This window comes from Phalangium opilio, unplaced genomic scaffold, assembly GCF_054372755.1.
Source record: "Phalangium opilio isolate 3A_F unplaced genomic scaffold, DU_Popi_V2 ptg000025l_1, whole genome shotgun sequence".
Classification (NCBI taxonomy): domain Eukaryota; kingdom Metazoa; phylum Arthropoda; class Arachnida; order Opiliones; family Phalangiidae; genus Phalangium; species Phalangium opilio.
The window spans coordinates 3,271,943-3,286,126 of record NW_028324156.1 but is presented as its reverse complement, the minus strand read 5'-3'; the positions used below and the strand labels follow the sequence as shown (position 1 = coordinate 3,286,126).

Genomic DNA, 14,184 nt, shown 5'->3' with positions numbered 1-14,184 from the left:
GCTTCCAATTAATATTTCGGTATTTTTAAAATATTATGACGTCATTGCATGACTTCATTTAACATTGACGTCACTTTTCGCTCGTTAACTTAGCAATAAGCGCGGCTTTCATTTTACAAAGTGCTTCTTTCGGCCTCGTTAACCTTCAGGAATAGAGAAGCTTCATCTTACTCGAGAATTAAAATTAGAAAAAAATAAATTTTTATTTTTTTTTATTTTCTTCACACGGGTATTAACCAAGCTTCTTTTTTCTTAACATAATGAGGCAATTAAAATTAAACATAGGGATAAAAATAACTTTAAAAAAATCAAAGCTTGAAAAGAAAGAAAAAATAATCAGCTTTAACTACCATGGAAGAACTACGCCTAGTTCTTCTATGTAACTACTTCTCAGAAGTGGATAAATTCTAAAGGAATGCATACATCCCTAAGTTTATAAGTTATGTTCCTTCCATAAGCATGACACTACCTATACGTCGTAATGCTAGAAACTTACAGCTCGAGCTAGTTCTATCAGAACGACAAGTGAGAATTGAAGTACTACACTCGGTTAGTTAAGCAGGACTTCCACCTAGGTCCTATTTAGTCTGCATTACTAAGCCTTTGACAGTCCCTCACCAGGCGTCGCTTTACCACGAATCTATGACCTACCTCCCTCCCTTCATTACAAGCTCCAGTTGGTAACCAGTGACAAACTTATGGAAGGAACATATCTTATGAACTTATGCTTTAGACTGCATGCCTCTTACTATTATATGTGAGATTTAAAGCGACCTACAACTACAAGATAATTAGGAGACAAACAGTCCAGGAATAATAATACAATTTGCAATGTACGATACGTCGTATCGTATAATGAATATTAGACTTCCTATTCCACATACATTTTAATCGTATTAATATATAATATATAAAAGGACTTGTATAAAAGGGAATTTAAAAGCTCAGTGACTTGTAAGAGGCCATATACTATCAAGAAGGGATATTTAGTTTATTAGGGAGAAGTTTTAAGATGCATAAGTATTCGCGCGCCATAGTCCCAGTCCCCCTTTCAATTTACAAGGGGGGAAGTAAAAGGAGGCCGGGCTATTTCGCCTCTCCGCAGTCGGAAAATACGTAATTTTCGTCATTCGCGTCGCGCTGACGTGAGTTTTCAATAACCAATGAGATGCTGGTTGTAATTTAGAGGCGGGGAATTAACTCTGGACCTACGTTTGGACTGGAGATAAAGCTGCTGGAAATGTGGCGAATTTATACCTTCTCCCTAGTAAACTAGATATCGCTTCTTGATACTATACTGGGAAATATTATTAACGAACTAAGGGAATATAACACGTTTATCTACGTTAAGAATTTTAAATATTTTAAACTCAAGTTTACATTAAGGAATAATTTATCTGTTGCGACGCACCGTGTGTAATATAGCTTAGGTATTCCAGGATTTAGAAACTCTGTTTCGGATTAAATTTCTCGTGAATATATGGGATTAAATTTATACTGGAATTCAACTTTGGAAACAGACATGCACAGGTCAGGGGTTTTATTTGTTAAGCTTGGAATCCTTTACAATATAGATTCAAGGTGGGTTTAATTTAGTGCCAAAGGTTCTACCATAAGTTTATACGATATGTTCCACCCATAAGTTTGTCACTGGTTACAAACTGGAGCTTGTCGTGAAGTGAGTGAGGTAGGTCATAGATTCGAGGTAAAGCGACGCCTGCTTGTTTTTGGAGCTGTCAAAGGCTTAGTAATGCAGACTAAACAGGAGAAGATGGAAGTCCTGCAAAACTAACCACCGAGTGTAGTACTTCAATTCTCGCTTGTCGTTCTGCTAGAACTAGCTCGGACAGTAGTATAGGTAGTGTCATACTTATGGTAGGAACATATCTTATAAACTTATGGTTCTACTAAGACTGGAAAAAGGGGATGCAAAACAATACGCAAAACAATACATGAAATCACGAACTGTATGGACGCTACGCCCTATCACAAACCTAAGTCCCATAATTTAATCATGTATCAATAATTCGAAATTGAATCATGGAAAACTAATACAAGCTTACTGTCCTTTTCCTCTATTACAGATATCTCTAAACTAAATGAGAACTACGACGATGATAAGACGTCCAAGAACAACGAGATCAGCTACGTGACACCCGCGACCCCCAACTTGACCCTAAAGCAGAAATAAATCCTGATAAAGAATGAACAACGTTTCATTGGTCACGTCCGAATCGGCGGCGACCAGTATCATACAGAGCGCGAACGAAGTTGCTGTTGCATCGGCGCCTTTAGCGGCAACAGCAGCGGCTATCCTTGACCCAAGATGCAACAACACGCCCACAAACGTCTCGTTATCACCGGGTCATAAGGCCATCATGGACATGCACGCCGAAAGTCAAAACAACGCGGTTCTATACGTCGTCGTCGTCTTGGCCTTGTACGCGGCTGCCCTTTTGATCCTCATGTTCAAATACGTCAAAACGGAACGTTACGAGGCGCGTCTCAGCAACCTGTACAACGAATTCGTGCGTCGCGAAAGGTTTCTTCGTCTATCAAAAAGACGCGTGTCCGGGGGACCCTCAAATATGAACACACCCGCGCCGTCGGTCGTGACTTGCGAGGATGATGACAGGTCGCCAACATCCACGAGACGACCGTCAAATTTAATAGAAATTGAAAGTCAAGTTTGATATTTGGGACACGTACTGTCCGGTATGGGAGTGGAACATGAGTCTAAACAGGGTCATCTAAACCTTGGACTACGGTCAAAATTATTGGTCATCTGAGAGGCCTTTCATTTCACTGACATTGACATTGTGAATTTGACACTATAACTATAGTTACAGTCCAAGTTGGTCCATGATGAAGACAGTTAGACAACTAATATATAGGGTTTTGGGTGCATTTTTCTTTGTGTACAGGGCGTTTCTGAAAGGTTTAGCAGAAATTAAGGGAGATCATGTTACTTGGTGACAAAAAGTTACATCTTCGACTCTAAATTGATTTCCCAAAGAACATCCCCCTTAATTTCTGACAGACCTTTCAGAACCACTCTGTACAGGCCTTTAAAGGCATTATGACCAATGTAAAAATACCATAGGAAGCCACGAAGCGTACCTTCCTTAAGACAAACGGTCCCTTAGGGGGAACCAAGTGTATTTTTCTTTTAGACTCTGTACCTACGTACAAGGACAAATTTAAAGCCCCAAAAACATTTTTCACTTTACGAAAACGGAAGTGAACCTTGAGGTCCGAAAAATGGAATTGGGATAAAGAGTTTTTAGACCAGTTCTTGTAAGTAAGATAGTGGAAAATGTGTTACACCAAAAATGTATTTATATAGGGCAAGGTTACCGAACCGAGAATTCTGTAATACACTTTGAAATCATGGGACCATAAATCCAGAGTGCTGTAATATTTGTCACATTGAACTAAGCCAATGGAATGAAGTCTAGAAAGAGCGCGAAATACAATTTTCTTCTACTGGAGGTACTTGAACAAGGTTGAAAGAGAAGGACATAAGTTGAAGTAAAACATTTTAGGATATATTAACAATCCGCGTCACAATATAGCTGCAATAATTAGTTTAAGAAGCTTATCGAAGAACAACGTTTTACAGTCTAGTCATGGATTAACTAACGCTAGGGATTGTTCATTCCCCCTAAAAGATAAAACATGCATGTTCCAAACGCCCCCTAGCAGCAGCTACTATCTCTAACAGGAAGTTATAAGAAAATTGGACCAAATATCACATGTCCTATGACGTCAAAATTGAAATCGTTCCTAAATTGGACGCCGCCATCTTTAAAATCCGCAAATTCTATTTATTTTGCCTAGAGATGGCGCTATATCTACATCCGTTTTGGTCCAATAAATTGGGGGAATGAAGAGGGGAATCAAGGAATAATTCGGAACATGTAGTTGGCGATAGCGTTACATGGGACACCCGGTTAGTGAACAATCCCTAGCGTTAGTTAATCCATGGTTTAGTTTAGTTAAGTTTAAAGTTCACAAGATCTTGTACAAGGTAGCTAAGCCTATTTGAAATCCAAACTGAAAACCTCGTGACATGTTTCTCGCGCCAAACTTTAGGTTCGCAAAGTTCAAAGTTCGCGAGATCTTGTATAAGAGTTAAGCCTAATTTGAAACCACGTGAGATGTTTCTCGCGCCGAACTTCTTGTAAAACATCAAGGCGCGTCACGATTTTTGACCAATTTCTTTTAAACTAAGTACTCCAGGGTACCGTCATGGAGGTACCGTTTTACTTCAACTCATAAACATCTGTTTCTATTACGCGCTAAAGTAGACTAAAGTGACTCGAAAGCCTGGCTAAAATGATTTCGAAACGTAGAAAGCAAAGTCTAGGGACAGAAAAAGAAAACACGTACGTATTTACTGTAAAAAAAGTCCTGCGAGGGTTTTTCCCATCCTATAATCCAAGTCGTTTTTTACCGAAAAATATGATTATATATATATATATATAAAAACTACATTGGTTTAAACATATGGAATTTTCGTTCCATTTTATACAGTATACAAATACCTGCCCAAAAAAAAAATAAAGTTGAAAATATGTAAATACGCGTTGGAAAAAAAAAGTAGCTGAAACTTTACAATAAAATATAATAAAAATCTTTAGGCCTAAAAAGTTTAAGAAGGTGTGGAAAATATCCCACAAGTTAATTATTTATACACAGTTGATGATGAAGATATGTACACTGTATATATACCTATACCTCCGATTTCAGAATAAATACGCCAAAAATTGATACGTATATAGATTATATCAGAAGTGAGATGAGACTAGAAGTACTGAGCTAACCAAATTCTTCACTCGGCGAAAGTGAATATTCTTGATAACACACCAACGGTTGGCCCTCTAGTGGCGGTTTCTGAATTTCCCCTCCAAAACGTGAGACGCTCGCGGTGGTAGACGGCCGAACTAGATTCAAGCACCCGCGTCCGTGTTTCGCCGCTTTAGGTTGAGGGGAAGGGGGTAGGAAATTTTTTTGGAACTCGACCAATTTTTTTCTCTCTCTATCGTAGGCGCGATTGAAGCGGCGTAAAATCCTCAAATTTGTTCACTAGTGCCAGGATCTATTACCAATGCTAGAGCCCTTCACTTCTAGTCAGTCTCATCTCACTTCTGATTATATAATAACAAAAAATTTACCCCAAACTTCCATTTCCAATTTTAATGGTGTTCCTAGGCCTACATGGGTGTGTGCTTCGCCGGGTGTTAGAAGGAAATAAGCCTCATACATCAAAACCAAACATCCGGCAGACAAGTCTGAAGACTGAACACCGCCTAAGTTGCTATTGCTACGCTTGCTATATGATGTGACTGACTGATCTGATGGGTCATCTACATAAAGGTGGGTGAAAGTCCACATCAGCTAGGTTCGAGCAAGAAGTGCTATCTAGTTTATTAGGGAGATGGTATAAGATGCCTTTAAGTATTCGCGTGCCATAGTCCCAGTCCCCCCTTTCAAAATACAAGGGGGGACGTAAAAGGAGGCCGGGCTATTTCGCCTCTCTTCACTCCGAAAATATGACTGTAATTTTCGTCATTCGCGTCGTCGCGCTGACGTGAGTTTTCAAGAACCAATGAGATGCTGGTTGTAATTTAGAGGCGGGGATTAACTACGGACCTACTATACGTTTGGACTGGAGATAAAGCTGGTGGAAATGTGGGGCGAATTTATACCTTCTCCCTAATAAACTAAATATCACTTCTTGGTTTGGGTGTTTCTGAAAAGACTGCCAGAAATTATAGGGTGTGTACTTTTATGCGATTTTGAGTCGAAATTGTAACTTCAATCGTAATTTTACCATTCAGGGACACCGTTTACGAGTTGAGTTTGGAGTGTTTTAGGGTTGACCCCCTTAAATTTAATTATGAAACTGAACACACGATGATTTCTAATTTAATTATGGGGTGTCCCTTGTGGCAAAAATGTAACTTCTATCTCCATTTTACCACAAGGGACACAGTTTTCAAGTCATGATTGGAGTGTTTAACGGATGACCCCTTTAATTAAATTTAACTCAGAAACTGAACACACAATGATTTCTAATTTAATTAAGGAGTCATACGTAAAACACACTCCAATCATAACTCGAAAACAGTGTCCCTTGTGGAAAAATGGCGATACTAGTTACATTTCCGACTTGAAAAATTGATTTCCCAAAACAACATAATCTCCCTTAATTTCAGACAGACTTTTCAGAGACACTGTATAATTGTTATTTTTCTCTCTCCATACTTTGTCGTATCACCTTCCCTTTAAGAAGAAGTTTATCCCCTTTGACCCTCAACGCGCTAGGCTTAGTCATAGCATTCAGTTGCATATATTTTTTCTCCCATGTATAAAGAAGATTCCTACACAGCTGAGGAAGGAACCAAAAGAAAAAAAAACCCTTATATTGATTTCCGGTAAGTCTATATAGGTAAGCTTTACATTATTACGTAAGGTCCATTTTTAGAGGGGTATTAGTATAAGTTGATAAGATATGTTCCTACCATAAGTTTGTCACTGGTAACTTAGAAACTGGAGCTTGTCATGAAGTGAATGAGGTAGGTCATAGATTCGAGGTAAAGCGAGGGAGGCCTGGTGAGTGAGGCGCTGTCAAAGGCTTAGTAATGCAGACTAAATAGGACCTAGATGGAACTTGGTCCTGCAAAACGAACCAACCGAATGTAGTAGTTCAATTCTCGCTTGTCGTTCTGCTAGAACTAGCTCGAGCTGTAAGTCTCTCAGAAGCATTACGAAGTATAGGTAGGGTCATATCACTTATAAACTTATGGTATTGGGGACCAAGGGTATAACATTCGTTAAAACCTGGATATCTTTTGTGAATTCTATAATTGGCTCTACGGGAAATCTAGAACAAGACAGTGAGAGAGTCCGTCGCGAAACGGAAAAATCTCAAAAAGTCCCAGAAGAGAAAAAGAAAGCCCCTTTGCAGAACTGGGTTAACTTGAAATAAACTGAGCCTGTCTGTCGTACCTTGGAGGAAGGAAAATTGTTGCTGGAGTGGTATAGTTGGGGACGGGGCCTCCGTGGCTGTTTAAAAATCCCAGCATGCTTTAGGTTAGTGCAGCCATCCACCACTCGGTGTGGAACTCTTTTACAATAGCTTAATCACGTGGTAAATAGTAGTCCTTGTTCTTGTTGCTGTAACCAGGTGGTAGATAAAGCATAATCTATGTCCAACCTATAACCTGGGGTACTTTATCGGTTTAAATTTTACTGCCATGCTTGGGAAGCGCCCTCTCGTGTTAGCGGCGCTATATAGTATGATTACTATTCCAGTATACCAGAAGTGAGATGAGACTAGAAGTGAAGGGCTCTAGCATTGGTAATAGATCCTGGCATTAGTGAACAAATTTGAGGATTATACGCCGCTTCAATCGCGCCTACGCTAGAGAGAAAAAAATTGGTCGAGTTCCAAAAAAATTTCCTACCCCCTTCCCCTCAACCTAAAGCGGCGAAACACGGACGCGGGTGCTTGAATCTAGTTCGGCCGTCTACCACCGCGAGCGTCTCACGTTTTGGAGGGGAAATTCTGAAACCGCCACTAGAGGGCCAACCGTTGGTGTCTTATCAAGAATATTCACTTTCGCCGAGTGAAGAATTTGGTTAGCTCAGTACTTCTGGTATACTAAACATCCTTCCTTCAAGATCGTATACCCCATTCAGAATAGAGCTATCTCACTTGTGACGTCAGTGCCAAGGTAAAACGTCACAGGCTTAGTTTTGGCAGTGGGTGGCCATGTTTGGTAGCGCTTTGGTTCTATTAGCAAATAGCATGGGTGACGTCACACTAATGCTTCTGAGCGTTGATAGCTCTATTCTGCACTATGAAAACTAGAGTGCCAGAAGTAATTCAAATATATAACTTCAGGGTTTATCTACTTCTGTCGGAGCTTTTAAAGAAGGCTTAAGGTAGCATTTTTCGCTAATCGAAAACAGAAAGGGTACTTGAAGAGCATTGTTTCTGAATGAGAGTAGAAAATTCTCAACTCGAGAAGAATTTTGAAAGACAATTAGCCGAAACTTGAGTCGCCAACGTACCAAGAACCCATAATAGAACTGAGAACGAATGAATAAGCATCTTATATTTCCATTCCATGAGTCGACTTAAGCTTATGACGTGAAGGAACAGGGATTAGTTAATTCAATACCAGGAGATTACTGCCAATAGACTATTCCATTAATTATAGAAGAGAAGCAAACACCATACGGGCGGGGGGGGGTCGCCTTCTTGGGTTACTTCCCTATCGCATATTGTGTAAGAAGCACCACTAGAGGGCAGAGCCTCCCGGTTGTAGTGAAAGTGGGCTCCGTTACCTCTTGGTTGGCGCCAAGAAAATAACCTAAGAGGGGTACCTCCCGCCTATGTGTTGGTTCCCCTGCAATAGTGTGTTACCACGAACTTTGTAGTGACGTCACATGCTCTTATCTCTTACCTTATTTTTAGGCGACCATATTGGCAGACCCAACCAACAAATAAACAAGTTGGCTTGGTCTCGTCTCCATCTAAGGGATAGGATCACGTGACTAACGAAATTGACTGTAGTACCATCTGTCGTTGAGCGACGAAAATAAATCTCTTATTTTTCTGATTGGATTAGAGTCTGACTCTTGGGGTAAAACAGGTTCCGAGCATGGTAAAATCAAGCCAATCAGGTTATCCCTTTCTCGCCTCAAACCCGCGAACGAGATCAGAGCCGTTATAAAAATTCAAAAGAATTGTTGGTCAAATTCGGGGCCCAATATTGATGTCACAGTTTCCTCCCCCCAGCTTCGCGGTAGCACACTATTAATAGGTCTATTCTATTTTTGTTTCGTTCTCTATTTTATATGGGTTCTTGGTTATACAGTTTAAATGAAGCTCGGGCTGTTTGCCCTGAAAGATTAATGTTGCAACTCTTTTTAAATATTTTACGATTTCCACTTCAAAAACATCGCCTAACTACTCTTTTCAGGGTTTTATTTTTCTTCTTAGAAATTCTGAAGCTTTGAGTCGTGGTATTAAAACAGATCAAAGGCCTTGTTGCCAGGAGAGTTTCGTTTTTAGAGTTTAGAAAATGTAAAATAGCAAAAATAAAATGTAACTAAAAATACTAGACGCATTTTGATTCTAATTACACACCTGACGTTCCTGCATGGGGATTTAATTTTGAGAAAAACAATTACTGGAAAAAACCCTTACAAGGCTTGCTTTTAACTTGAAATTATTAATTTTCTCAGCCACCCACCATTTCCCAGAATTCCCAGAAATGAAGAAGAATATAAATTAAATTGAATAATAAACGTGACATTTCCAAATGTAAAATTGTCTCGTTTTAAAAAACCCCAGGCAGAGAAGATTGAAAATGACGCAAGTTTATTCTACTTCTACCTAAAAAAAGCCAAGGCTTAGTAGCATAGACCCTAACCTTCGAATAACGAATGTATCTTTCGCTTTAACGCGGTACTTTTTACAATTGTTTCGTTTTATGGTGTCTAATGTGTCACGTGGGTCCCTATCATGGTCCCTGTCTATATGGCTACAGGTTTCGATATACTAGCGGGATAGGCGAATGCCATAAGCAGCTGCCATGGCTCGTAAACGTCAAACCGTTTTACCACCAGGCATGTCCATGGTCTTTGGGGATGAAGACAAAAGGTGTGCGTGTGTCAAAGGGGAAGGGCTTTCTTTCAGTGACTCATAAACAAATGTCAAGAGAAAGTGGCTCAAAAAGAGACACACATTGATGCCAATGACGCGTTTGGTGGACCATGGTTTCCCCTTATAGTTAGAAAAGTATAACACTTACGATTTTGAGTTCCCAGGTACTTCAGACAACACGTCATTTTGACCGAGATTTGTGACTTGTGACTTGACACTTAAAAATATTGCTTTAAGCCTTGGCACAAGTATAAGGTGGATTAATCGAACCCGAAACTTCAATATAAACCGGTAGAAAAATAGCAAACACGTTAATCACTCGAAAACCGAAAGCAAAATGGGTACTTTTTAATGATGAAGGGTCTCCGCTGGGCATCATGGGGAGGAGGGCAAGGTTCATTGAGAAGCCTTCCACCTCATGCGACGATAACATGCGCCATGCGGGGCCAAAAGTTCAAAAAATTGCGCCTAAAGTTGGTCTTAATCCCGTTGGTATATTTGGTTAGCTACGAAATTATCCGCCAGGAGATGCAAGTCAGGATGGCCGAGCGGTCTAAGGCGCTACGTTCAGGTCGTAGTCCTCTTCTGAGGGCGTGGGTTCGAATCCCACTTCTGACAGAACTGATTTTTTTTGTTAAAAGATGCTAGATCTGTTAATGTAATTAAATTTTGTTAATTTGAATTAATAGGTGGCGACGATTTGGATATCTCTACCATTTTTAGGCCAGTTTCTTTCTAACAAAAAACAAAATATCAATAGCAAACCAGTTGGCAACAAGAAAAAGGTTTCACACTGAAATTCTTCTAATTACCAAGTAATTAATTAAAATTGCTTCACCGTGTTTAAATAATTAATTAGCTAGTCCTAGTTTCAGTTTAAATATGAGAAATAAACGGTCTAAACCTCGTAGAACTTCTACTAAACATAAGTTTAAACACAGTAATTTCTCATAAAATATTGATTGACAACTAACTATAATTAAAAAATTAAGAAATAGGTCTAAAAATACTTCACGTCAATAACTGGCCTACTGAGATACATTTAATTAATAATAAAGTAATTAGTTTCCAATATTAAGTTTCCATATTCTATCACTAGGTGTCAGCACATCACTAAAGAATTTGGATGGATCGATTAAAAGCGGGATTTTTGAAAGAGAACTCAAGATCATATTTTTAAAAAAACGTTTCTTTGATATTATTAATAAAGATAAAACTCACCTTTTCTTACCACAATTACTTAAAATTCATTTAGTCTTTTCACCAATACAGCATATCTGTTTAAAAATATACAAAATTTAGATTAAAACAATCTCAATAATTAATTAAAAACACTGTAATTAATTGAATCTTCAAAGTACAAAATTTATTCATTTTTCGGTTCTTAAGTATTTATGAATTTGAAAAGACTTTTAAATCTTTCAAATTGTTTTTGGATTTGATACGATTCGCAAAATACATTCTTTTTGTATGCATATATATTGTGTACTATTTTGTTAATGTAAATAACAACATTGAAACAATAAGTAATGTCACAATAAATGTTATATAATATCTATAATATTCCATTTTGTCTTTTTGTTAGTTTTTTGTGTTGGTTTTTGAAAAAGGCCCATTTTTGTACAGTTATCTATATTTCTTACAGAGAGACCTTCATAGGTTAAGAAATGTTAAAGGCATTATACCAATACTATTATATTTATAATACAAATTTATATATTTCAGAACAATATTTATATTTATAAAGTATAAAGATAATTAATTCCCCATGTTAATTAGTGTTCTCGCAAAAGTTCAAGAAGTTCAAAGCCTAAATTATACAAATGTTTCGCGTAGTAACAGTTCTTTTAACCTCGCGTAAAAAAAAAGACAGGAAAAAGTTTCCGAAAATAATTTGGAATGTTAATGGAGTTTTCACTTTACTTTGCGTAATTGAATTCCACGTAAATGCGTTTTTTTTATATTGTCAGTGGAAAAGCTATTTCGCGCTGACGTTAGCCTAGTTGTTAAGTTCGATTCGCAAAGGTATCGCAACTTACAAAGGTACAAACTTACGCAACCCGGGTGAATTAATGAGTTGTTAAAGAGAGGATGAAATAAAGAATACTAACATTATAACTCTATCCATCCACCCACCTTATTCCCCGATACGTTTGCAAAGGCTTAACGCGATTTTTTAACTTTCAAATCTGGGTGAAAATGACGCTTCGTCTGCTTCAGAGTCGAACAAAGAGTAATTTCTTTCGCATATACATAGTTTACAGGCGTAGAGGATTCCTACCATTAACACCAGGAGATCAAGCGACTTAGAGTGTAAGTTGCCAGGTCTCCTTGTGCAAATGGTATGAATCCTCCACGCCTGTAAACTATGTATACTGCTACGTCATAACCTCTATCTCTTACCTTGGTGATATCCCCCTTCCGGGGGCGATTAGTATTCTCTAATGCAAAGTTGCCCCCAACGTTGGGGTTAAACAATTCACTCCCCCTCTCTACTATATATTGAAACGTTTCTACTGTTTAGCAGACGACGCATCATTTAGACCCAGATTTGTCTGTTAAAATTTCAATTAAAGTATAGTTGTGCGTGTAAAACTTACTTTCAGCGTTACATCCTTTCTTTATAATTACAATTGGATATAAAATTTGGGGTGGGGAAGTTTAGCACATTTCCTAAAGATATACGTAAAAGTCAACACCTTTACTTCGCCACGTTGATTATCATGAAACGTGCCTTGACGTTTTTAGGGTTCACCGCTAGAGCGTGTCAGTTACTGTATATAATGACAATTATATAGTTTTCCCGCCAAATTGATCAATTACGCGGGAAATTAAAAGCACAATCGTCCTTGAAAGGTCGCGCGTGAATTCTTATTTTTATCTTTAAGGTCATACCATACAACCTTCATCCACTTTAAACGTAGTTGCACCAATTAAAGGTTTGAAGTTTTTAACGGGACTTTCCGGACTGTCGTTGGAAGGTGCTGGTTGCGCGTAACGTTTTTTGGAACTTGTACGTTCTCTCTTGAGATAGCTCTGGTAAATACTGCCGCGGTGAATGGCTGACCTAAGACAATGCAAGAGAGTAAATATTCATGGTTAGATCAAGAAGTTTTGGATATTAATATGTTTATAGGCTTAAATAATTATTAAACTCTTAGCTCGCCTTGAGTTGAGAATAAATAAAAAACCCAAGGGTTCCTTATCCTTCAAAGGAAACGAACCTTGGTAATAAAATGTGGGACAAATAGGATCAAAGGCTTTTCCTTACTTTTTCCTTATTTTCGAAACCGTTTGAGACAAAACAAAATAAGCTTGGAAAAAATTTATTTTGTTTCAAAATAAAACTTTGAAGGAATGCATACAGCCAATAGGAATCATTGTGCTACAGCCATTTTCACACAACGTATCCAGGAGTATTTTTTTTTTTCACAGGAAGAGCTAAACTAATCATTATGAACGACGAATTTTACCTCGCGAATTAATAATCCATCTTGCTGCCTGTTGCACCTTGCGCGCGCCTAGGAACTCGCGTTGCTAAGAACCAATGAAACGACAGTTAGAAAGACGCTATCAGAATTATGAGGCGTGACACGGATAGTAAGTTCTCAAGCCCAGTATACCCACTAAACCCGCATAGAAACTAACTCGCGATATGATGGGTTACAATTATTCCAATTAGTTGGATGTATTCCTTTTTATCTATATCTATATAAATCAAAGTCCTGACTGACTGACTGACTGACTGACTGACAGACTGACAGATAATCAACGCCCAGCCCAAACCGCTTGCCCTAGAAGGCTGAAAATTTGCAGGAACGTTACTCATAAGTAGTAGGCGCGTACTAAGAAAGATTTTTCCAATCCGCCGCCATCTTAAAAAATGGCGAACAGAAATGTAAAAAATCTTCTCTATGCAATTAAGTACGCGCGTTTCAACCGATTTCACAAATATTTAGTACACTGGTTTGCTTTAACCTTAATACGGGGTGAATGGTCTTTCGGGTTCGATTTTTCGCCATCTTTTAAAATGGCGCCCAGAAATGTAAAAAATATTCTCTATGCAATAAAGTCCGCGCGTTCCAACCGATTTCACAAATATTTAGTACAATGGTTTCCTTAAACCTATAGACGGGCTGAATGGTATTTTGGGTTCGATTTGTTGACATCTTTTTAAATGGCGGCCAAAAACTTAAAAACCCTTAATGTCCGCCTGAAAAGTAATAAAAAATATCCCGACGGGCTGACGGACTGTGCCGAGTGCATTCGCTTCTAGGGTGCCACAAAAATATTAGTCATCAGTAAAATCTACACATTCTTTATATCATTTTAGATGGAAGTTCTTATTACACGCGAGCGACGCCGCGGGTAACGGCTAGTATAACTATATCAATAAAAGAAACCTAAATTGTTCCGAAAACTTATTATTATATTTTTAAAGATTCAAAATAAGAAATGTATGAGTTTTAGGCCTTGATACCTTTCGTAAATAAAATATAAAA

At 38.3% G+C, this 14,184-nt stretch overlaps 2 protein-coding genes, 1 long non-coding RNA gene and 1 other non-coding gene across 5 annotated transcripts in view; 3 read left to right on the top strand and 1 right to left on the bottom strand.

Moving 5' to 3' along the window:
• The window catches only part of LOC149691785 (uncharacterized), a 54,394-nt gene extending 49,657 nt beyond the window's left edge, over positions 1-4,737 (top strand). Inside the window, exon 2 of the mRNA XM_089869230.1 lies at positions 2,085-4,737. Within this exon, the coding sequence (XP_089725356.1) occupies positions 2,205-2,693 (489 nt within the window). The 5' untranslated portion in view covers positions 2,085-2,204 and the 3' untranslated portion in view covers positions 2,694-4,737. The remainder of the gene's footprint in view (positions 1-2,084) is intronic.
• Positions 4,738-9,699: 4,962 nt separating this feature from the next.
• Positions 9,700-11,056, top strand: LOC149691783 (uncharacterized). The gene is made up of 3 exons (XR_016383485.1): positions 9,700-10,253; positions 10,372-10,497; positions 10,782-11,056. It is a non-coding gene; the product is annotated as an uncharacterized LOC149691783 (long non-coding RNA).
• Positions 10,217-10,300, top strand: TRNAL-CAG (transfer RNA leucine (anticodon CAG)). The gene has a single exon. It is a non-coding gene; the product is annotated as a tRNA-Leu (tRNA).
• LOC149691780 (uncharacterized) overlaps positions 11,023-14,184 on the bottom strand; it is a 135,872-nt gene continuing 132,710 nt past the window's right edge. Inside the window, exon 2 of one of the 2 annotated variants that reach the window (XM_089869208.1) lies at positions 11,023-12,749. In XM_089869208.1, coding sequence (XP_089725334.1) covers positions 12,572-12,749 — 178 coding nt within the window. In that variant the 3' untranslated portion in view covers positions 11,023-12,571. The remainder of the gene's footprint in view (positions 12,750-14,184) is intronic. The other variant, XR_016383473.1, reaches the window with a different exon arrangement.